The sequence below is a fragment of the Leptodactylus fuscus genome, chromosome 2, assembly GCF_031893055.1.
Source record: "Leptodactylus fuscus isolate aLepFus1 chromosome 2, aLepFus1.hap2, whole genome shotgun sequence".
Lineage (NCBI taxonomy): Eukaryota > Metazoa > Chordata > Amphibia > Anura > Leptodactylidae > Leptodactylus > Leptodactylus fuscus.
Window position 1 is genome coordinate 60,963,481 of NC_134266.1, and position 26,051 is coordinate 60,989,531.

The following is a 26,051-nucleotide window of genomic DNA, read 5'->3' on the forward strand; positions in this document are numbered from 1 at the left end:
AGAAAGAGATATAGAAATTACTGCAACTGTCCAATACATTATGGGGCTTGTATAAAAGACCACCTTTCTTACCCAGACCACATTTTCTGTGACAGATTTTTAGCTTTCCATACTAGACATCAGAAGACTTCCTTCTCTAGAAGACCACCCTTGCTAGAAGACCACTTCAATGTAATTTTGGGGTGGTCAAAATCTATTTTGGTAAGGCAATATCCTAGAAAAGTTGTACATTTCCAGAAGAGGAGTGTGAGCCTTTTAATACGACCTTCTCTTATGTAACATCGCCACTTCTACCTACCTGTTAAAATCCACAGTTTCTGGGATTTCAACCTTAAAGGGCTTTTTATTTTTAATAAGCTATTTTTTAGCGAAAAAGTATAAAAAGCAAAGGTAAGTTTGCAAAATAAACCTTTTATTCCATTGTGAATGGTTCTCTAGTTCTCTGAGTACAGCCATCGATGTAAACAAAGAAGGTTTTCATCCTGGTTTCTATGGTTACATCCACGGACACGGTTATATTTCTACTTTAATTATGACTCTTTTATTAATGGAACAAAAAGAAAGTATATACAGTATATCTAAAGCAGGCATGCACGGCCTGACGCTTGAGATCCTCATGCAACCCTTGAGTGGCGTTCTATGTTGTATAATAGCTGTTGTGTTTTGTCTTTTGATGTTTAGTATTAAAAGACAATATGGCTTGAACAATTTGAGGGGTCCATTAACAGAGATATTGGAAAGGTTCTGCAACAATAAGCCGACAACAAAGTATCAGATCAAATCTGTTAGGGAACTTAGAGCAAGAGTTCTATGCAGTTCTAAGCAGCGCCACCACAGGTCAAATGAAGCACTGCAGGAATAACTATTGAAATCTAAGATTATGGAAACTACATAGGGATACTCTTTAAAGCTACTTTTACTAACACAGAAACGTGGGGTCCTCAACAGAGGAGACATTTCTATTAAAGGGGAGGTCCAGGCTTAATTTATGGCCATAAATACTTGATCAATAGACGGCTGACACACCGCCTCTGGACTGATCAGCTGTATAGAGCAGCTTTTGTCGTCCAACCTGTAAACAATATGATACAGGAAGAAGAAAGCTCCATCCACTTTATAGCAGCCAGGCACCTTCACTGCAGCTCTCCTCCTATGGACTTCAATTGGAGATAAGCTGAAGCGAAAGCACCCGGCTGCTAGCCTTCTGCTTCTGGCCCCATATTGTATACAGGATGTCGGAAGCGGATCTGTACACATGATCAGTCTGGGAGCAAGGACTCCGCCCCCTATTGTTCATATCCTCGGGATAGGCCATAAAAAGATTAAGGGTGCATGCACACTACGTAACGCCGGGCGTGTATGAGAGCCGTACACGCCGGCGTTACAGCAGGGCTGCCGAACACTTCCCATTCACTTCAATGGGAGCGCTCGTAAACGCCGCTGTTACGAGCGCTCCCATTGAAGTGAATGGGAAGTGTTCGGCAGTCTGCTGTAATGCCGGCGTGTACGGCTGTCATACACGCCCAGCGTTACTCAGTGTGCATGCACCCTAAGTCTGGAAATCCTCTTTAAGCTTTGAATTCCCTAATAGGGTACTGGAAAATCATTTTTCAAAAACAGATGACAACTTTATAAGCAGTCTGTCAGGTCCAAAATGTCATCCAAACCAAAAATAGTACCATAGGGTCCCAAAAAAGGATCAGAAACAAACCTTGGTGGCTACAATTCAGTGAAGTAACTAAGAGATAATCATCTTTTTAAGGATATGCAAATCAGCCGGCAAGAGCACTGGAGATGAGCCGACTAGATTTGCAGAAGCTGAAAATGCTACTAAAGGGCCACTGTTGGGCAGTAAATGTAAAGGACAATCAGAGAACTAGTGGGCGTGAGTAAGCAAAACTGGCAAATTAGGCTCCTCCCCCCTCAGAGCAGTTGCAGGTTGATTTACATATCTACAGTATAAAGCATCTCCGCATTACTTCATCAATTTGTGGCCACAAAGGTAGGTTTCAGCTCCTATTAACGGAATTATTATTGGTTTGGAAAGCATGTTAGACCTGAACATCTCCTTTTAAGATTGGGGGAATTGATACAGGGAATCCTAGAATTTAAAGGATACAGTGTTCTACATGTACTGACAAAGAAGGAATCCCTGTTAGCATATGCACTATATTTTCAGTCTGAAATTGCCGCACATTTGTGCTAAGCTCTACCCCCAAAATTAATGTTTCTATTTGGATCCTGTATCATGACCCCTTCACTGAAATTTTGCATATGTACCAAATGTTTTTTTTTTTTTTAATAATGTAGATTGTGAGCCCCATATAGGGCACACAATGTACATTTTTTTTCCTATCAGTATATCTTTATAGTATGGGAGGAAATCCACACAAACATGGGGAGAACATACTGGGGGCCAACTGTGTTTTCCCCTTGTGTATCAGTGCTTCTGTTACCGAGAAACAACCTTTTCTATCAATGTTCAAATGAACTCTTGGTAGCCACCAGCATGTTGTCATTGCCCCAAAGAGGTAAGCATCAAAACCCTCATTCTTCCAAAGAGCTCATTTCCATATTGACAAACACAGCAATACACTCACCGGCCACTTTATTAGGTACACCATGCTAGTAACGGGTTGGACCCCCTTTTGCCCTCAGAACTGCCTCAATTCTTCGTGGCATAGATTCAACAAGGTGCTGGAAGCATTCCTCAGAGATTTTGGTCCATATTGACATGATGGCATCACACAGTTGCCGCAGATTTGTCGGCTGCACATCCATGATGTGAATCTCCCGTTCCACCACATCCCAAAGATGCTCTATTGGATTGAGATCTGGTGACTGTGGAGGCCATTGGAGTACAGTGAACTCATTGTCATGTTCAAGAAACCAGTCTGAGATGATTCCAGCTTTATGACATGGCATTGCATTATCCTGCTGAAAGTAGCCATCAGATGTTGGGTACATTGTGGTCATAAAGGGATGGACATGGTCAGCAACAATACTCAGGTAGGCTTTGGCGTTGCAACGATGCTCAATTGGTACCAAGGGGCCCAAAGAGTGCCAAGAAAATATTCCCCACACCATGACACCACCACCACCAGCCTGAACCGTTGATACAAGGCAGGATGGATCCATGCTTTCATGTTGTTGACGCCAAATTCTGACCCTACCATCCGAATGTCGCAGCAGAAATCGAGACTCATCAGACCAGGCAACGTTTTTCCAATCTTCAATTGTCCAATTTCGATGAGCTTGTGCAAATTGTAGCCTCAGTTTCCTGTTCTTAGCTGAAAGGAGTGGCACCCGGTGTGGTCTTCTGCTGCTGTAGCCCATCTGCCTCAAAGTTCGACGTACTGTGCGTTCAGAGATGCTCTTCTGGCTACCTTGGTTGTAACGGGTGGCTATTTGAGTCACTGTTGCCTTTCTATCAGCTCGAACCAGTCTGGCCATTCTCCTCTGATCTCTGGCATCAACAACGCATTTCCGCCCACAGAACTGCCGCTCACTGGATGTTTTTTCTTTTTCGGACCATTCTCTGTAAACCCTAGAGATGGTTGTGCGTGAAAATCCCAGTAGATCAGCAGTTTCTGAAATACTCAGACCAGCCCTTCTGGCACCAACAACCATGCCATGTTCAAAGGCACTCAAATCACCTTTCTTCCCCATACTGATGCTCGGTTTGAACTGCAGGAGATTGTCTTGACCATGTCTACATGCCTAAATGCACTGAGTTGCCGCCATGTGATTGGCTGATTAGAAATTAAGTGTTAACGAGCAGTTGGACAGGTGTACCTAATAAAGTGGCCGTGGAGTGTATGTCGGCAATGGAGGCAGTGATTCACAAGAGAAAAACACTGTATGATTCTGGAGACATTTATCTGCTGACAAATTCATTCTACTAAAATAAAAAAAAGAAAACAGATCATTTCAATTTTCTTTACAATAGAAGTTTCTGAAATAAAGAAGCAAAACGTAAACCAGAGTATATACAGTATATGTGTATGTAGGCCCTATATGCATCAATGAGAAATTAAAAACTACTTTAGCATCTTGCATTTAGTAATACGACTTCCTATGTAAAGAACATAATAAAATGATCCAAACCCATTGTGTCTGGCACCTCGCACGGACAGCATTTATGACAAATACAGTATATATGATGCTGCAGAGCTACACGGAGTGATAAATACCTTTAATGAGATCTGCCAAATGATTCTGCTCAACATTTTTCTTGGCATAATTATAACAGATGTCATCCACTTCTGTTGCGAGGAAATACCAGCCATTCAGAGTGGCTCCTAGTAATGGATATATGCAGGATGCACCGGTACCTGTGGACAACATGACATTAAAATATTTCATGTTCTACTTGGGTTGTCCTATTAAATGAATGTTACAAAAAGACATTTCTATTGACAGAAAGGGGGAGCATACAATCAATCATAAAAGTAATAAAATACAAAACAAGTCTGGTGCATACACTTACACTAACATTTTGCTTTCTGTTTGTGGACCCGAAAGACGGAAACCCTATCCGCTTAAAAAGCGGTTATAGCATAGACTACAATGGGGTCCATCAGCTTTCCTCCTTGCAGGACTTTTCTCTCCACTCATTTTAAGCGGTAATGTAGGATTTATTCATTCTTATAATGTATAAATCCAACGCGTCCAGAATGTTTTAGCGGTACAGCTTTCTGTAATTTGGGTCCCCCAAGCGACGGAGACCACAATGCTAGAGTGAACCTCACATCAATCAGTATTTTTTTCCTTGGCTACAATGTTTTAGGTCTTTTTTATATACGGAAAAGTAACAGTAAAAGTAATATTTATTTTATTTCAGTTATTTTTCTCATATTCCAACATACTGATGTACCCGCTAGGATGTTCACTGAACCATGTTCACACTAGTGGTATAACTATTATTTTATAACATGAAGTTACACTAGATCAGCTTTCAAATGGATTATGATGAATCCTGTTGCGTCCAATTGACTTAAATGGGGTCTGCCAGGGTTCGGGTATTTATGACCTAAAGAATAGCACAGCAGAATATGTTGTTGAATAAGATGTTAAGAATTCTGGAGACACTTATGGAACCCCTAAATAGAAGATCAAAAGGTAAATTCATATACAGTATAACACAAAAGGAAAATGTTATAACAATAAAAAGTTACAAGAATAACAATATCTTTCAAAGATTCCATAGAAGGGTAAGTCTAAGGGTAGGAATACATGTGGGGGTACAGACGCTGATAGTAGGGTAAGTCTAAGGGTAGGAATGTACATGAGGGTACGGACGCTGATAGTAGGGTAAGTCTAAGGGTAGGAATACATGTGGGGGTACGGACGCTGATAGTAGGGTAAGTCTAAGGGTAGGAATGTACATGAGGGTACGGACGCTGATAGTAAGGTAAGTCTAAGGGTAGGAATACATGTGGGGTACAGACGCTGATAGTAGGGTAAGTCTAAGGGTAGGAATGTACATGAGGGTACGGACGCTGATAGTAAGGTAAGTCTAAGGGTAGGAATACATGTGGGGTACAGACGCTGATAGTAGGGTAAGTCTAAGGGTAGGAATGCATGTGGGGGTACGGACGCTGATAGTAGGGTAAGTCTAAGGGTAGGAATACATGTGGGGTACAGACGCTGATAGTAGGGTAAGTCTAAGGGTAGGAATGCATGTGGGGGTACGGACGCTGATAGTAGGGTAAGTCTAAGGGTAGGAATACATGTGGGGTACAGACGCTGATAGTAGGGTAAGTCTAAGGGTAGGAATGTACATGAGGGTACAGACGCTGATAGTAAGGTAAGTCTAAGGGTAGGAATACATGTGGGGTACAGACGCTGATAGTAGGGTAAGTCTAAGGGTAGGAATGCATGTGGGGGTACGGACGCTGATAGTAGGGTAAGTCTAAGGGTAGGAATACATGTGGGGTACAGACGCTGATAGTAGGGTAAGTCTAAGGGTAGGAATGTACATGAGGGTACGGACGCTGATAGTAAGGTAAGTCTAAGGGTAGGAATACATGTGGGGTACAGACGCTGATAGTAGGGTAAGTCTAAGGTTAGGAATACATGTGGGGGTACGGACGCTGATAGTAGGGTAAGTCTAAGGGTAGGAATGTACGTGGGGTACGGACGCTGATAGTAGGGTAAGTCTAAGGGTAGAAATGCATGTGGGGGTACGGACGCTGATAGTAGGGTAAGTCTAAGGGTAGGAATACATGTGGGGGTACGGACGCTGATAGTAGGGTAAGTCTAAGGGTAGGAATGTACGTGAGGGTATGGACGCTGATAGTAGGGTAAGTCTAAGGGTAGGAATACATGTGGGGTACAGACGCTGATAGTAGGGTAAGTCTAAGGGTAGGAATGTACGTGGGGGTACAGACGCTGATAGTAGGGTAAGTCTAAGGGTAGGAATACATGTGGGGGTACGGACGCTGATAGTAGGGTAAGTCTAAGGGTAGGAATACATGTGGGGTACAGACGCTGATAGTAGGGTAAGTCTAAGGGTAGGAATGTACGTGGGGGTACAGACGCTGATAGTAGGGTAAGTCTAAGGGTAGGAATACATGTGGGGGTACGGACGCTGATAGTAGGGTAAGTCTAAGGGTAGGAATACATGTGGGGGTACGGACGCTGATAGTAGGGTAAGTCTAAGGGTAGGAATGCATGTGGGGGTACAGACGCTGATAGTAGGGTAAGTCTAAGGGTAGGAATGCATGTGGGGGTACGGATGCTGATAGTAGGGTAAGTCTAAGGGTAGGAATGCATGTGGGGGGTACGGACGCTGATAGTAGGGTAAGTCTAAGGGTAGAAATGCATGTGGGGGTACGGACGCTGATAGTAGGGTAAGTCTAAGGGTAGGAATGCATGTGGGGGTACGGACGCTGATAGTAGGGCAAGTCTAAGGGTAGGAATGCATGTGGGGGGTACGGACGCTGATAGTAGGGCAAGTCTAAGGGTAGGAATGCATGTGGGGGGTACGGACGCTGATAGTAGGGTAAGTCTAAGGGTAGAAATGCATGTGGGGGTACGGACGCTGATAGTAGGGTAAGTCTAAGGGTAGAAATGCATGTGGGGGTACGGATGCTGATAGTAGGGTAAGTCTAAGGGTAGGAATGCATGTGGGGGGTACGGACGCTGATAGTAGGGTAAGTCTAAGGGTAGGAATGTACGTGAGGGTACGGATGCTGATAGTAGGGTAAGTCTAAGGGTAGGAATGCATGTGGGGGGTACGGACGCTGATAGTAGGGTAAGTCTAAGGGTAGGAATGCATGTGGGGGGTACGGACGCTGATAGTAGGGTAAGTCTAAGGGTAGAAATGCATGTGGGGGTACGGACGCTGATAGTAGGGTAAGTCTAAGGGTAGGAATGTACGTGAGTGTACATGAGGGTACAGACGCTGATAGTAAGGTAAGTCTAAGGGTAGGAATACATGTGGGGTACAGACGCTGATAGCAGGGTAAGTCTAAGGGTAGGAATGCATGTGGGGGGTACGGACGCTGATAGTAGGGTAAGTCTAAGGGTAGGAATGTACGTGAGGGTACGGATGCTGATAGTAGGGTAAGTCTAAGGGTAGGAATACATGTGGGGTACAGACGCTGATAGTAGGGTAAGTCTAAGGGTAGGAATGTACATGAGGGTACGGACGCTGATAGTAAGGTAAGTCTAAGGGTAGGAATACATGTGGGGTACAGACGCTGATAGTAGGGTAAGTCTAAGGGTAGGAATACATGTGGGGGTACGGACGCTGATAGTAGGGTAAGTCTAAGGGTAGGAATGTACGTGGGGTACGGACGCTGATAGTAGGGTAAGTCTAAGGGTAGAAATGCATGTGGGGGTACGGACGCTGATAGTAGGGTAAGTCTAAGGGTAGGAATACATGTGGGGGTACGGACGCTGATAGTAGGGTAAGTCTAAGGGTAGGAATGTACGTGAGGGTATGGACGCTGATAGTAGGGTAAGTCTAAGGGTAGGAATACATGTGGGGTACAGACGCTGATAGTAGGGTAAGTCTAAGGGTAGGAATGTACGTGGGGGTACAGACGCTGATAGTAGGGTAAGTCTAAGGGTAGGAATACATGTGGGGGTACGGACGCTGATAGTAGGGTAAGTCTAAGGGTAGGAATACATGTGGGGTACAGACGCTGATAGTAGGGTAAGTCTAAGGGTAGGAATGTACGTGGGGGTACAGACGCTGATAGTAGGGTAAGTCTAAGGGTAGGAATACATGTGGGGGTACGGACGCTGATAGTAGGGTAAGTCTAAGGGTAGGAATACATGTGGGGGTACGGACGCTGATAGTAGGGTAAGTCTAAGGGTAGGAATGCATGTGGGGGTACAGACGCTGATAGTAGGGTAAGTCTAAGGGTAGGAATGCATGTGGGGGTACGGATGCTGATAGTAGGGTAAGTCTAAGGGTAGGAATGCATGTGGGGGGTACGGACGCTGATAGTAGGGTAAGTCTAAGGGTAGAAATGCATGTGGGGGTACGGACGCTGATAGTAGGGTAAGTCTAAGGGTAGGAATGCATGTGGGGGTACGGACGCTGATAGTAGGGCAAGTCTAAGGGTAGGAATGCATGTGGGGGGTACGGACGCTGATAGTAGGGCAAGTCTAAGGGTAGGAATGCATGTGGGGGGTACGGACGCTGATAGTAGGGTAAGTCTAAGGGTAGAAATGCATGTGGGGGTACGGACGCTGATAGTAGGGTAAGTCTAAGGGTAGAAATGCATGTGGGGGTACGGATGCTGATAGTAGGGTAAGTCTAAGGGTAGGAATGCATGTGGGGGGTACGGACGCTGATAGTAGGGTAAGTCTAAGGGTAGGAATGTACGTGAGGGTACGGATGCTGATAGTAGGGTAAGTCTAAGGGTAGGAATGCATGTGGGGGGTACGGACGCTGATAGTAGGGTAAGTCTAAGGGTAGGAATGCATGTGGGGGGTACGGACGCTGATAGTAGGGTAAGTCTAAGGGTAGAAATGCATGTGGGGGTACGGACGCTGATAGTAGGGTAAGTCTAAGGGTAGGAATGTACGTGAGTGTACATGAGGGTACAGACGCTGATAGTAAGGTAAGTCTAAGGGTAGGAATACATGTGGGGTACAGACGCTGATAGCAGGGTAAGTCTAAGGGTAGGAATGCATGTGGGGGGTACGGACGCTGATAGTAGGGTAAGTCTAAGGGTAGGAATGTACGTGAGGGTACGGATGCTGATAGTAGGGTAAGTCTAAGGGTAGGAATACATGTGGGGTACAGACGCTGATAGTAGGGTATGTCTAAGGGTAGGAATGTACATGAGGGTACGGACGCTGATAGTAAGGTAAGTCTAAGGGTAGGAATACATGTGGGGTACAGACGCTGATAGTAGGGTAAGTCTAAGGGTAGGAATACATGTGGGGGTACGGACGCTGATAGTAGGGTAAGTCTAAGGGTAGGAATGTACGTGGGGTACGGACGCTGATAGTAGGGTAAGTCTAAGGGTAGAAATGCATGTGGGGGTACGGACGCTGATAGTAGGGTAAGTCTAAGGGTAGGAATACATGTGGGGGTACGGACGCTGATAGTAGGGTAAGTCTAAGGGTAGGAATGTACGTGAGGGTATGGACGCTGATAGTAGGGTAAGTCTAAGGGTAGGAATACATGTGGGGTACAGACGCTGATAGTAGGGTAAGTCTAAGGGTAGGAATGTACGTGGGGGTACAGACGCTGATAGTAGGGTAAGTCTAAGGGTAGGAATACATGTGGGGGTACGGACGCTGATAGTAGGGTAAGTCTAAGGGTAGGAATACATGTGGGGTACAGACGCTGATAGTAGGGTAAGTCTAAGGGTAGGAATGTACGTGGGGGTACAGACGCTGATAGTAGGGTAAGTCTAAGGGTAGGAATACATGTGGGGGTACGGACGCTGATAGTAGGGTAAGTCTAAGGGTAGGAATACATGTGGGGGTACGGACGCTGATAGTAGGGTAAGTCTAAGGGTAGGAATGCATGTGGGGGTACAGACGCTGATAGTAGGGTAAGTCTAAGGGTAGGAATGCATGTGGGGGTACGGATGCTGATAGTAGGGTAAGTCTAAGGGTAGGAATGCATGTGGGGGGTACGGACGCTGATAGTAGGGTAAGTCTAAGGGTAGAAATGCATGTGGGGGTACGGACGCTGATAGTAGGGTAAGTCTAAGGGTAGGAATGCATGTGGGGGTACGGACGCTGATAGTAGGGCAAGTCTAAGGGTAGGAATGCATGTGGGGGGTACGGACGCTGATAGTAGGGCAAGTCTAAGGGTAGGAATGCATGTGGGGGGTACGGACGCTGATAGTAGGGTAAGTCTAAGGGTAGAAATGCATGTGGGGGTACGGACGCTGATAGTAGGGTAAGTCTAAGGGTAGAAATGCATGTGGGGGTACGGATGCTGATAGTAGGGTAAGTCTAAGGGTAGGAATGCATGTGGGGGGTACGGACGCTGATAGTAGGGTAAGTCTAAGGGTAGGAATGTACGTGAGGGTACGGATGCTGATAGTAGGGTAAGTCTAAGGGTAGGAATGCATGTGGGGGGTACGGACGCTGATAGTAGGGTAAGTCTAAGGGTAGGAATGCATGTGGGGGGTACGGACGCTGATAGTAGGGTAAGTCTAAGGGTAGAAATGCATGTGGGGGTACGGACACTGATAGTAGGGTAAGTCTAAGGGTAGGAATGTACGTGAGTGTACGGACGCTGATAGTAGGGTAAGTCTAAGAGTAGGAATGCATGTGGGGGTACGGATGCCGATAGTACAGGGGGTACAGGATGTGCACACTGCAGACTATTCACTGTGGAATTGTGGACAGATATCCTAAGCATTTTACAGCAGCAGCAAAGCAGAAGAGGTTAAATAAATGCCACCCATATGATGCACAAACTTATGCTGCAGACTTTCACCATGCAATGCATAGGGTCAAATCTGCAGGAAAACCTCATCAAAACTCACATCTGGTTTTTAATACTGTACATTTTGCTGTTATAGCAGTCCTATGGGCACATGGCAGGGTTGTGGAGTCAGTAGGCTAGACCACCAACACAAACTTCTCTGTTTTTCCACAGCCAACTGGCTGAGCGCCAAAGTCATTCGGAAGCAACTAATGATTGATTCCTATGAAAGTAAATATGTATCAAACTATTAATTTAATTCATTATTCAATATTAATAATTGTACAGTATAATTAAAAAAAAATAATGATTTTATTTTGAAACTGGAGTCAGTACCTTTTTTCTCTCCTGACACATACCCACATACATTACCAGTATATATGGATTTCCACTTAATCCTGGGCTGTACCTATATTGGTTTCAGTTGCAGGCACAGTGGCAGCCGGGCAATTCTAGGTAATCCACACGTGATTACCGCAGCACAGTATGGCCGCCTTCATACAGTATAATGACTACTATAACAAGCAGATATCTAATACTGTAATCTGTAAATGGTCATTTCATTTATGTCACATCCATACAATCTATTGCGTGGTTTCTCCGATAATATATATACCTTTATATTAAACTCCTACAACAGACATCATATTACAAAGTACAATCCAAATCCATACGTTTACATTGCCTATAGATGTTACAGCAGTCTATGATCTCAGCAGACAAAGGACGAGAACCTTGGATTTCCCTCATATAAGCGGCCTCTGTTCCAGGCAGGAAACAGCATGGTGAAAACCTGCTCAATACGCTACATTAATCTGACTTCACGCTGACCGTGCCTAAGACATCCCGGCTCCTTTAACTCTCTCTTCATCAGCAGATCTAGTCGTGTAACATCTTATTATCGTCTAATTTCATTAGAACTTTCTCAAAAAGGAAAAACAAAATCATTCAGTCCATGTTAATAAGTAATGAAATGTATTAAATCGCAGAAAATGAAATGATGTTCCCACAATTAATGAGAAAAATCAATAGGCAGCGGGGAGTGTGGGCTGAAAACCATAATACACCAGTATATGGGAAGCACAAAGCAGCTGCGGATTTGTCCTTGAAAGGCCCAGGAAGAGATCTCATTAGTTAATAGGGCTCGGTATGATTAGGGTGGCTCCTTGAGAAAGATGAAGCAAAATCCACATTTCAATCCCTAATTTGCAGAAATGGTGCTTTACTATTCCTGTGGTGCAGCTACGCGACTAGAGAAATAGGGTATGTGCACCGTCAATCATTATCTGTCTTCAGTGACAGAAGATCCATGAGACCCCCTATAGATCACCGGAATGAAGGGGCTGGCCTGCCCAGGCATATCTGGAATACAAGCTGATGCTGATCCCAATCACAAAAAGTCACAAGTAATGAACCCAAATATGATCCTGAACCCCAACGCAGATTTTGGCACAGAGGTGCCCTCTGTTTTATCCTTTCTTGCCATTATAGCTCCTGAATGAAGAGGTCAAAGCCCTGGAAGCTGGATCAGGACTGGTACAAGCGCAGAACATAAAGGGGTTGACTGGCACAAGGGAGCTCACACAGCTCATGCGTCATGGTGTTTTAGTGTCCTGAATAGGCCTATGGTAAGATTTAAATACTAACCCAAAGTTCTGCTCCTGACGCATGCGCATTTCTTTATTGGTTTGGCTGCGCATGTGCTGGAAGTCAAGGTGTACTGTACTGGCTATATGTGCCAGGAGTACTAGAAAAGATGAGGAGAGACTCATTTCTCGGCAAGTATTAAAGCTCCATACACATGACCATAGATTTTACCCGCAATTGTGTATAACAGTAGATGGCCCATACACATACACATTTTTTTTTTTGTCCGTGTTGTATGCAAGGGCCACAAATTGTGAAACTTGTCCTATGTGAATGTGTGGCAAAGACAAGTGTAAAGAAGGACAGAAGTCTTTTCGTGGATCTGTGATTATGGATGACATACTGACAGGTTTTTCGCAGATTGCAGATCAGTGTTTGCGAAAAGTAAGGCCAGGTTCAGACGGAGGGGTTTTAGGCCGGATTTTGACACGGAATCTGCATCAGAATCCAGCTCAAAAAAAAAAAACACCTCCCATTGAAATCAATGGGAGCCGGTCATTTCTTGCCCTTTCTTCAGGCGGATTCCGCAGATAATTCAGCCTCAGACGTCCGCCTTGCGACATCTCCCTCCCGACTAGGCCCATTCATTTGGGCCTAATCTGGAGCAGAATGCGGCACTGCCCCGGCATCCATGTTTTGTTTTTTTACGGAATCTGAGGCTGCCTCCGTGTCAAATTCCGGTCCAAAAAACTCACGTGTGAACTTACCCTAAAACTGCTACAGTCATGTGAATATAGCCTTAGGGAGAATTCTCTAAATGACCCTGGCAAGGGATAGGATTAAAATGCACATTTGAGATACTAAACCACCAAATACATAGAGTCTCCTGACAGGTTTAGGCATTGACTTAAAAAAAGAGCTACCTTCCAAAAGATGGAAAAGGGCACAATTTTCTATTCCAAGGCAATATTGACCATGGCAACAATCTAAACTAAACTAAGACTAATGTTAGGACAAATTAATATATTAGAAATGAAGCATATTATATTATTTAATACACCTAATAACCCTAAGAATTCCTGCAAAAAAAAGACTTAACACTTAATAAAATATTCACATCCAAATAGTCAATGTGTCTTATTGTGCTGCTTGGTACAATCTATTATTGGCCCGCTGAAGGCGTGCATATAAGAAAAATCAATTATCGGCCCACTTGTATTCAAGAGCTTTATAATTCCACAATTTTCGGTGTAATTACACATGTGATTGACAGACTGAATGAATCGGGCAGCCCATACGTAGCACAGAACTAAGTGTTTCTATAGATTAATCCTGTTACACTGTGTACAAGGAGAAGCTGTCTGCGGCTGCGGATATCCCTGCTTGGCTAGTCACCTGCTGCATCACTAATCACAGCCACTGAATTAAAGGTTAATCTCCATAGCTCCGCATGTGCAGAAGCCGAAACAATAGGCTGATGATTACAAGGGGCAAGGCCTTACCTTCAGCCTCTATTAGTGGATAGTGCTACTCATTATTTGGGAACATCAGCTGAAAAATAGGGAGATTTATTAATAGTGCAAAGTGTGCCAAATTTATCAATATGGTACACATGGCACAATAGCGGAGAGGCAACTTATTAGGCACGCTACTCAGCTTTTGGCCTTAGACCACATCATATCAGGTGTATAAAAAAGAAAAAGTGCACATCTGTAAGAAATCTGGAACATTTACCTTCTAGCCTTGTTCTTTTTTTAGTTAAAGGACATCTATTTGATCCATCAAAGCCTGATGTCAGCATTAGATATGCGACATATGCTCACCAAGATGAATGGTTATACAGTAGTTTTGTGCCCAAGAATAATCCTGAGTGGGTGCCAAATTTTAAGCCCTGGCATTCACTGTACTACTATGGCGGTTGTCGCAAAAAAGCTAAATTAGACGATTCTGTTAAAAAAACAACAGCACAGCAAGAGCAGCACATGTGCACAAAGATGTAACAAGCCCCGGTGACTTCGGGAAGAGGTGTCTAAAGTGCACCTGCTTAGGGCTCCAGGAGATAGGTAGGGGCCGAGAGCTAGTGTAAGTTTGGCAATCACGCCTTGTACATGCAACCGAGCACAGAATAACCTGTGACTAGGAGCACAGAGATGCTACCCACGGTTTCCAAAAGCAGTCAGGATTAGGATATTTCATTCACACTAGGTTGTACGCCTTAAAGTGGTTGTGCAACCTTATTATACTGATAATCGAACTCATCCATATTCGATCAAGAGGAATCCAGCAACCAGCATCTCCATCAGTCAGCTGTATGGGAGCCGAGCTGAAGTCACCAAGCCAAAATACAAGGATGGCGTTTGTGCCGGGGTGCTAGACCCTTACTGATACCGATACCCTAATCTGTGGGAAGGCCACCAATATCAATAGGCAGGACAACAGCCTTTAAGATTTTGTACATTCATCAGTATGTTATTCATTAGGAAGTGTTCACACAGCTGAATATGAGGCAGATTCCACCTCAAAATCAGCTCCAAATTATCCTGAAATCTGCCTCCCATTTATTTTAATCGCAGACAGATGCCTTTTTTTATCTCTAGCAGAATATTTTTTAGATATCAAAAAATAAGCATTGTGCTCAATATTCAGGCACATGCTGCCCGATAACTTCCATTAAAGTGAACGGGAGGCAGAAAAATATTACCTGGCCAGTGCAAATTCCGCAGCAAAATTTGGTTTCAAATTGCTGAAGCTGAATTTTTCAGCTTGTACAAATTGCACCATGTGAATGTACCCTCAGGGTAGGTTCACACTACAGTTATTTAATGTCCATTAGTCTCATCCATCACAGGATGAAAGTAAAGGACATTAAATAACAGATAATGACGGAGCTCCCTATCATGGGGTTACCATTAATATCCATTGCTGTAATCCTATGATGGATGAAAACATTGGACAGTAACAATGGTAGTGTGAACATAACTTTAGACTTGGCACTGTACCTGTTATTGTTTCCATGAAACTGTTGCATTTTAATAACATAATATTTTAAGCACAGAAATACTATTATATGTCCCTCATGATTAAAATCGTGCTATAAATTATTGAGCAAATTGTTTCCAATTGCATGAGGCTGAGTTATAAGGGGAATGTGTGCCCCAGTTACATCTGTGATGTGGTCAGGAGCAGAGCTGGGTGGGGGGAGCAGCCGTCTGTAAGCTGTAGTACCCCCATCAAGTCTCATCACACATTGACATTCGGTTTAATTTCTATCCTGCAAGGAATAGCTGTGGGAAGCAGCGGGCACGGAGCCAAATGAAGTAGACAAGCGAAGAAGGAAGGAATCTGATGCCAGATGGATTATGTGGAGACCTCAGCCATGAAACAAAAATAAGAAGTATCACAGGGGATTCTAACACACCAAATTCCAAGGAAAATGAGTAAATTGATCTGAATCAATAAGCAGGAACAAACAGCAGCCAAGGTGTAAAAGCAAGATACAGACCCAAAACTGAAGCACAAACAGTACAACGTAGCCGCCTTTATAATAATAGTGACCCCCCCCCCACCCATGAAATAAAGGGAGTGTACAGCCATTCCCTATTGTTATCAAGGCCAAGAGACTATAACAAAAAGTTATGTGCTTTTAGACAGAAGCATTAATACAAAATTCATGTAGTGCACATCTAATACTAATATGTAACTGGCAATGATGGTACTAGTGCAGGGTACGTGTTTGGCCGCACTAATGGATTCATATAGATAGCAATATATCCATGAATCTAATCCAGTAGATGTTCGACATGTAAGCACCTTTCTTTCACCACACAGAATTAGCATAAAACTATTTTATTAACATACTTTATTATTGTGATGAACAATAATGGTTGATAATAAAAAAGGAGATCTGCAGGAATACAGGCCTGAACACAGGAGACCAATAATAACCACCTGACTATGGACCTTGGACATTAAAGAGGTTGGCCAGGATAAAAAGTATTATTCAAATTAGGCTGGGGAAGGAGAAAAAAAAAACATGTCCCTAAGGTCTGTGTGATCAGGATGTAGCTGCCTGCATTAACTCTTATACAACAGCATAACTTCATTCCCGCACTGCTTGCTGCTTGTAAAGCCCATGAAAACAACAGAACATTTTTTTTTCTTTCTAATAACAATCTATTTAGAAACAAGCAATGACAATTTAATTGCTCAGGTGCCCACAGCCTGACTACCTTAGTGGACATTCATGATCCTTAAATGGGTGCCTGAGTTTTCATGAAAAGTTGAAATATGTGCAGGGTCTTGCTGGGCAGTCTGTTCTATGACTGTGTAAACCTTCATACATTGTGTCCGATCAGTTTTTCTGATGCTAAGATCCCCTATTAATTATAAATAGTTTGGTTTGTTTACATGTAATTCTGCCAAGAGTAACTGTACAACAGAAAAACAAATGGCTGAAAAAGAGCCCAAGCGACCATATTATAGGAGATCCAGGAACACTGAACTGCGAATATAGGGCAAATACATGCAGGCATGATGAAACTAAAAAGATCCCTAATACAGGAATAGCGCAAACTATGAGCTGTTTGCTGTCTGTGACACCTCATGAGTAATAAGACAAGCAGCCAGAAGTAGATACAACTACATAAGTAGACTTTTCTTATATTGTGAGATGTGCAGAATGTTCAGACTAGTGCCCCTAAAAAGCAGTTTGTGATCGTGTGTGGAGGCTGTGAGGAGAATCACTGAAGCACTGCAGGAAAATATGGCAAGACGGGCTCATCACTAGTGCTCCAGCAGACTGATTGGCATATCCACAAAAAGATAAATCTCTGCATTGCTTCATCAGTTTGTGGCCACAAAGGTATCTGCTCTTATTAAAAGGATCCTAAATAGAATTTTTTTTTTTTTTAATGTAGATTGTGAGCCCCATATAGAGATCACAATGTACATTTTTTTCCCTATCAATAGGTCTTTGTAGAATGGGAGGAAATCCACATTAGCACAGGGAGAACATACAAACTCCTTGAAGATGTTGTACCTGGCGGAATTCAAGCCCAGGACTCCAGCGCTGCAAGACTGCAGTGCTAACCACTGAGCCACCGCGTTGCCCCCCTAAATAGAAATATTATTGGTTTCAGCTGCATTTTGGACCCGACAGACACCCTTTAATCCTTTGGAGAAGCAGACATTTTTCATTTTTTGCATTATATACACTCACCCGCCACTTTATTAGGTACACCTGTCCAACTGCTCGTTAACACTTAATTTCTAATCAGCCAATCACATGGCGGCAACTCAGTGCATTTAGGCATGTAGACATGGTCAAGACAATCTCCTGCAGTTCAAACCGAGCATCAGTATGGGGAAGAAAGGTGATTTGAGTGCCTTTGAACGTGGCATGGTTGTTGGTGCCAGAAGGGCTGGTCTGAGTATTTCAGAAACTGCTGATCTACTGGGATTTTCACGCACAACCATCTCTAGGGTTTACAGAGAATGGTCCGAAAAAGAAAAAACATCCAGTGAGCGGCAGTTCTGTGGGCGGAAATGCGTTGTTGATGCCAGAGGTCAGAGGAGAATGGCCAGACTGGTTCGAGCTGATAGAAAGGCAACAGTGACTCAAATAGCCACCCGTTACAACCAAGGTAGCCAGAAGAGCATCTCTGAACGCACAGTACGTCGAACTTTGAGGCAGATGGGCTACAGCAGCAGAAGACCACACCGGGTGCCACTCCTTTCAGCTAAGAACAGGAAACTGAGGCTACAATTTGCACAAGCTCATCGAAATTGGACAATTGAAGATTGGAAAAACGTTGCCTGGTCTGATGAGTCTCGATTTCTGCTGCGACATTCGGATGGTAGGGTCAGAATTTGGCGTCAACAACATGAAAGCATGGATCCATCCTGCCTTGTATCAACGGTTCAGGCTGGTGGTGGTGGTGTCATGGTGTGGGGAATATTTTCTTGGCACTCTTTGGGCCCCTTGGTACCAATTGAGCATCGTTGCAACGCCAAAGCCTACCTGAGTATTGTTGCTGACCATGTCCATCCCTTTATGACCACAATGTACCCAACATCTGATGGCTACTTTCAGCAGGATAATGCAATGCCATGTCATAAAGCTGGAATCATCTCAGACTGGTTTCTTGAACATGACAATGAGTTCACTGTACTCCAATGGCCTCCACAGTCACCAGATCTCAATCCAATAGAGCATCTTTGGGATGTGGTGGAACGGGAGATTCGCATCATGGATGTGCAGCCGACAAATCTGCGGCAACTGTGTGATGCCATCATGTCAATATGGACCAAAATCTCTGAGGAATGCTTCCTTTGTTGAATCTATGCCACGAAGAATTGAGGCAGTTCTGAAGACAAAAGGGGGTCCAAACCGTTAATAGCATGGTGTACCTAATAAAGTGGCCGGTGAGTGTATATATATATATATATATATATATATATATATTAAAGGTACGGTTTATAAAAAAATAAAAAGTAGAAAAAATAAGTTTTTTTTTTAAGCAGTGCAGAACATAAGCTGTATGCATCCTTCAATGACCTTGCTGGAACACAAAGCTGTGAATAAGACAGTTCTGATCTCTCAGAACAGATCAATGAGATCAGAATTGTTAATTGTGCGCTCAGTTATTTTTTGGTAGACAGGGATTCCTTAATTTATTCACAGACACAGGCGATGTGGTGACACAGCACTTCTGACACAACAAATGGGAAGAGACATGGGAGTCGCATACAGCAAGCGCTCACCACAGACGCACAACCTGGATGATTTTCACACATGGCTGCTTGTGCTAAAGGGGACCGCAGCCCCTTCCATGGCTGATTTCATTGCCTCAGCACAGGCAGTGAACTGTGATTTGGGAGCCAAATGTTACATCTAACACTCTGTACAGCAGGAAAGACTGCAAGATTATGCAAATCAATGCACAGCTCTGTGTGCGGCTCACGTGCCGTATGCTCAGAAAGAGTGCTGGGATCACTGACAATGGAAGCGGCGCACCCTGTGATAGATCTTTGTGATACCAAAGACAGCATATTAACTGCTGGGGATATTCCCACCAGCTACAACACGACACAGCCCAACAATCTGCTGTACTTTTCCTAACTTTCTGGGATGTTTACGTGTCCATATGACCCCTATCATTTTAAAAATATTTTTCAAAAAATGTTCAAAAAAATTTCTAGGCAACTGTGGAAAAATATGTCAGACTACTTTGGAAAATAAATCGTTAATACTTTATTTTTGAAGTGAATAAAGAAAAGAGAAATTTAAATCCCATCAATATTTTGTATGATGTTTTTACCCTTTGGAGGAGGAGTTCTGAAAGTGATGATATGCCCCACAGAGACCTGATCTCAACATCATCCAGTCTGTCTGGGATTACATGCAGACATAGACGGACTTGAGTGAGCCTACATCCACAGATGATCTCTGCTTAGTTCTCCAGGCACAACCTTCCTGCTGGGTTCCTTTAAAAACTGTGAAGAATCGAGAAGATCCGAGAAGAATTGGAAGAAGAATTGGTCACACCAAAAATGGATGGGATTTAGATATCTCTTTTGTTAATTCACTTTACTTGTCACTTTCATTCCCTTTGTAAATCACTGTATACACACACATACAAAGTACTTTTATATACGGTATTAGTGTTTTAAAAGAATTGTCTCTGGTATCACTTGCTCGGCCTTCATTGGATGATTTCCATTGACGTCACATTTATAAATACTGGGTTTGTCGGGAAGGTTTTCTTAGATTAAGGAATATGCTTGTCTTTTGAAATCCTGTATCCCAGAACTTCATGGAGTAGCATACATGAAGAGCACACACATAAGAAGCATAAAAAGGATATATACATAGGACACTCCATAAAAGTTCTTGTAAATGTGGACTAGGACTGGAACTTATGTCAGAATGATGTTCAGGGACACCTTCCCCTTGCGGCTTATATTGGAGAAATATCCATGTACATATTGCTCTTTCTATTCATTTCTCTGGGAGTTCCTACAACAGCTGAACAAATTTTCAAAACTCTCATAGAAATAAATGTATATATATAATGAAAAAATGATCAGACTCTTCAAATCTCAGGTCTTTGTTTTGAGGCAAATGTCCTCCAACAACAGGCCTAGTAATATAATAATGTGAATTTTTGACAACTATCAGATCATATTACAGCTTAATAGACATGAGCGAACAGCGTTCGATCGAATAGGTATTCGATCGAACATCAGGTTGTTCGAGATATTCGTTCCCAATCGAATACCACGTGGCAAACGCAGTAAAAATTTGTTTCCCCTCCCACCTTCCCTGGCGCGTTTTATGCACCAACAACTGTGCAGGGGAGGTGGGACAGGAACTACGACAACGGAGGCATTGAAAAAAAAAAAAAAAAAATAGAAAAAAGCCATTGGCTGCCGAAATCAGGTGACCTCTGATTCATAAGTGTAGTGTCAGCCATGATCGTCTCAGTTGCAGTTTGGAGAGATAGGGAGAGATTGTTCTGAGGGTGATAAAGAGATTTTAGCTTTTTCTAGGCAGGAAAACATTCTGAAACAACAGCTCTTTTCAGAGCTACACTGCAGGAACAGTGTACACATACAGTGAGCCTGCCAATGATGCATCAGGGTAGCAGCAGGGGACGGGGCGAGGACGTGGAAACCCAGCTGGGCATCCAGTCCACAGTCCAGGTACTGGAGAGGGGCTGCCAGCAGTGTCCTTCGTCAGGAGCAGAAGGGGGCGAGGACGTGGACATCAAAATCCTGATGGGGATCAATTCCACAGTACCTCGACTCCAATTATATACTTGAGAGGGGCATGCAGCAATGCCACAACATCAAGCGGGGTGCAGGGTGTAGTGCTGCCAGCACACAATTTACTCGTCGTCCTCCAACACCACCACCTTCACCATAATTTAATACTTAAAGAGGACCTTTCATCAGATTGGGCACAGGCAGTTCTACATACTGCTGGAAAGCTGACAGTGCGCTGAATTCAGCGCACTGTCGGCTTTCCCGATCTGTGCCTGGGTAAAGCGCTATCGGTCCCTGTACTGTAGCGCTTTACAGTCAGAAGGGCGTTTCTGACACTTAGCCAGGGACGCCCTTCTGCCCAGCAGCGCCTATCGCGTTTCTGACTGTAAAGCCATACGGTACCGAGACCGATAGCGCTTTACCCGGGCACAGATCGGGAAAGCCGACAGTGCGCTGAATTCAGCGCACGGTCAGCTTTCCAGCAGTATATAGAACTGCCTGTGCCCAATCTGATGAAAGGTCCTCTTTAAAAAACACCATTAATGTTTTAGGGCTCCCCCCCCCCAAGGGCCTGGAATCTAAATTTTTTTAGCGGTCACCCAAAGGGCCTAAAACTCTGCTGCTACAAGGCTCAATTCAAATTAAGGGCCTAATACTCTGCTGGTTAAAGGCTCAACTCACCCAAAGGGCCTAACAGTCTGCTGGTGCAATGCTCAACTCAATTAAATGTGCAACGTTTAGATGGCTTCTTTCCAAACCGAGGGTCATTCCTTTCGGTAAGATGTGATGGCTGTTTCCAGCCCTGATTATCCTGGTTGATCGTGTTCAGTAATGGGGCCAGCTCAGCATGAGGATCTTGTACGTTAGGTTGTCCATGCTCACTAATGTGCATGAAGACTCAATCACAGTAAATGTTCTTATTTTTCTCCAATTCAATCTCTGAATGAACTGCTCTGACAAATGGCCTAGGCACTGCTGCAACGGCAATCACTGGGTTTTCCTGTTCTGGTTCCAAAGAATCTTGTGTCTTACTTGAAGAAGAGACAATCTTAGGCTGACTGATGGTTGCTTGTGCTGCAGCATTTGGAGTTGGGTCTGTCAGCCTTGTGATGAACTCCACACACACACACACACACACACACACACACACACACACACACACACACACACACACACACACACACACACAATTGGGGAGGAAAGAAGGTTTCCAGGTATTTTTCCACTTTCCATAGAGGTTGTATTGAGTGTGGAAAGTGTGTAGTTGATAGGCTGTGATGTTGGGGTAAAACTGTGACTTGGGCTTGTTAGATGCCCCCAGACATGCTTCCCCTGCTGTCCCAGTTGCATTGCAGAGGTGTTGTCATCATTTGCTGAGATGTGATAGTGGACTTGGTGACCCTCCTGAGTCGAATAGTGGTTTCCCCTGAAACGAACATTTTTTTCCCCATAGACTAAAATGGGATTGAGGAGCTATTCGAAACGAATAACAAATATTTCACTGATCGCTCATCTCTACAGCTTAATATTAGAAAACAATCCAAATATTCTGATCCAGCCTACACATTGGTGCAGTACACCATCATTTACAAGGATTACAGTAACAATTGTCGACTCAACAAAAGCAACAGAGGTCTGCAGTTTCCTCTTTAGCAGCAGATGGTGAGCAAGTAGAAGCATCAGCAAGTGTAGACAGCACAGCAGGAAGGGACAAGAATAAGAGTAGCTACACAGACCAAATGAGCACAAGGTCTGTCCTTAAGAATAGTGAGCAAACCCTAAAAATTATTACAACAATCAAGTCACTCACAGCAGTCATCTTAAACATAGGAAATGTGTGCACTTGTAAGACAGCACAAGTTTATTCTAGTTTCTATCTAAGCACCATATTACCTATGTCAATCCCTCGTCGGGCTGTTGTTTTGTCAGAATCATGGAAGTTGATCAGATCTTCAACCCAGTGAATGTAGTTCAGTCTAAGAGGCACTGTGGGAATGAGTCTCTCCAGGGGTATATCAATGGTCAACCCAAAGTCTTCCTTTAGTAAGGTACAGGTCAATGCACGGACAGCTTCAGGGTCTTTGAAGTTCAAGCTAGAATTTAAAATAAAAAAATTAAATATGGAAAATAAAATAACTGCAAAATATGCGAGAAACAAACGCAATATCAGTCAATCTTGATGCGGTTGCAGAGGTCAACCGGTAGAGAAGACATACAACTGGGACTATAAATAAGATGGTTTCAAAGTATGATTTAGCCATATCTATAAAGGAGTTGTTCAAGACCCATGGTTAGGCCATGAGTTTCAGATCAGTGGAGCTCCAACAACAAGACCCTGATTCGGCTACCACAATCCGTATGCATCTTATAAACCTGGAAGCACGGGTCCTATTGAAATGAATGGGAGCAAAGCTGCAGTGCCCACATTGTGTTGTTTGGTGCAGATCCTGAAGTGCTGGTAAGTGCGTGGCTGCAGGGTGTAAAGAATGCCATCTTGGACCATAGGTTGTGCATCTCTTATTAAAGCTGGTCATTCACAAAATACATGTCTGCAGACATTAACAATCACTCATATGCTGCAGGAACAATGATCGGACATAATGAAATCCAACATGTGTGAGCCTTATTTTTTTCTCAACATCTGCTGTCTGAAGAAAATTGAGAAACTGCATACACATTACACTGTCAGAGATGTAGCTTCACTACTGATTTTAACCAATCTAATGTGTGTCCCCAGCTTAAAGGGATCCATCCTATCATTCACACACTATTTTTTCTAGGTACCACGTCTCCTACCTTTCCTTTTCTTCTCAGTGCCGCCGTTTGCCTACAATCCCGGTTTTTCTCAGTATGTAAATAAGCTCTCTCACAGCACTGGGGGCAGGCCCCAGCGCTCAAACAGCACTGGGGGCGTCCCCAATGCTGCCAGAGAGCTCTTCAGCGCCAGCTCCATCTGCATTGAAGTCTTCACCACGCCTTCTTCCGGCGGCGTCTTCTTACTTCTAGACCTCGGGCCTAGGGCAAGCCGACTGCGCATGCCCGCTGGCCACCAGAAAATTAGAGTATTGTAAGCGGCCATTTTTCTTGTGGGCATGCACAGTCGGCTTGCCCGAGGTCTAGTAGTAAGAATACGCCATCGGAAGAAGATGCGGTGAAGACCTCGCTGAAGATGAAGGTGGAGGTGGCGCTGGAGAGCTCTCTGGCAGCATTGGGGACGCCCCCAGTGCTGTTTGAGTGCTGGGGCCTGCCCCCAGTACTGTGAGAGCTCATTTGCATACCTAGAAAAACCGGGATTGTAGGCGAACGGCGGCACAGAGAAAAAAAGGAAAGGTAGGAGACGAATAGCCTTTCTTAAGGCTATTCCAACATGTTCGGGAGAAAAAAATGTGTTTAAAAGGTAGGATCCCTTTAAAGCCTTCCTGCTGTTCCAGGCGACATTTTAGCATAAGCTGCCATGTGTGTACTACTTGTGGCCATTATATGACTTGTATGTTGCTTTCTTTAAAAAGAAAAAAAAAAAAGAAAAAAAAATAGACGCTATAGAAGCTATGATGTGTCTTATACAATGCACACTTAGAGATGAGGAGATCCTTACTGTATCTGTAACTTTACCTGCAGAAGTAGCAGCATGGAGAACATTAAGGGGAAAGCTACATATTTTAAAATTTCTAATGTTGTTTTCTGGAAATTGTCCATAGAATTAAAAGGATGTTCCAACGGATGCAGTTGGAGCCTCCTTCATATGTGTCCATTCCCACTGACGCTAATGTAAAAAAGAAACATGACGGAAACTACGTGTATGACTTTTTCCTTCATCAGGAAAGTGACAAATATGACAGAAGAATGGTTAAGTTTTTTTTTTTTTTAGACGGTGAGGGCTCTGTCAGCATCAGTCACTTCTGCCAGTCCTATGACAGATGAGTGCAACAGACATTAATGGTAGTGTGAACTTACACTTGCTTGTAATACAACCACTGATATAATTTTGGTAAAGAATACATAAGAAATACACACACATACCCAACTCTTCCAGTAAGGTTGACATTGATATGTTGTTTAAATTCAGGATACTTGGAAGCTAAATAGGCAAAGTCAGGAGGTTTATCCTTGTAACGATTCCTGGGGTGCATGGATTTATTAAGAGCCATCCTTTATCTAAAATGATAGAATTCAAAACATGTTTACATGATACATACATAGGGGTACTAATATTAACACTTAGGGTGAATGTACACAAATCCTTGTATCTACAGATCTGTGGGAAAACTGCACAGACAGCACATGGATCATATCTGCGGACCCCTTTATCTCATGTAGTGAACCTGAGCAGGATAAAGGACACCATAGAAATCATCCTATTGGTAGCAGAAAGATGCAACTTTGTGCTAAATCAACCACACAATCGACCAGGATGTTTTTGGGTGTTTTTTCACTTGCTTTCAGCTTTCTAATGAAATTCATGGCAGGTGGAATTTCTTCTGTGGATTCTGCCACAAAAATTCCACTGTGTGAACATACCGCAAACCTAAAGTATATTCTCAGCATCGTGGTACTGAGATGCCAGTGTTCAAGGAGCTCTCATATTTCAGTGTGTTGAGGGAGCCGTGGAAACAGACAAAAATAAGAATTAATCTTTTACAGTCTGCACCCTTCATCATTTACACTAACATAAATAAACAGATGCTTTCGTCCATCATGTTTGTTTTTCGAATGGAAGATAAAAGTCGTGCACATCCATTTTTTTTCAGGTTCAAACCTGCGTCCGATCTCCACTGGAGGAATCTGC

The 26,051-nt window shown here is 43.5% G+C and overlaps 1 protein-coding gene across 2 annotated transcripts in view; it reads right to left on the reverse strand.

Moving 5' to 3' along the window:
- METTL16 (methyltransferase 16, RNA N6-adenosine) overlaps positions 1 to 26,051 on the reverse strand; it is a 63,215-nt gene that overhangs the window by 35,551 nt on the left and 1,613 nt on the right. For both annotated transcript variants that reach the window (XM_075263852.1, XM_075263851.1), the window contains exons 2-4: positions 25,286 to 25,420; positions 23,159 to 23,358; positions 4,194 to 4,334 (exon numbers count right to left, since the gene is read on the reverse strand). In XM_075263852.1, the coding sequence (XP_075119953.1) occupies positions 4,194 to 4,334; positions 23,159 to 23,358; positions 25,286 to 25,413 (469 nt within the window). In that variant the 5' untranslated portion in view covers positions 25,414 to 25,420. The remainder of the gene's footprint in view (positions 1 to 4,193; positions 4,335 to 23,158; positions 23,359 to 25,285; positions 25,421 to 26,051) is intronic.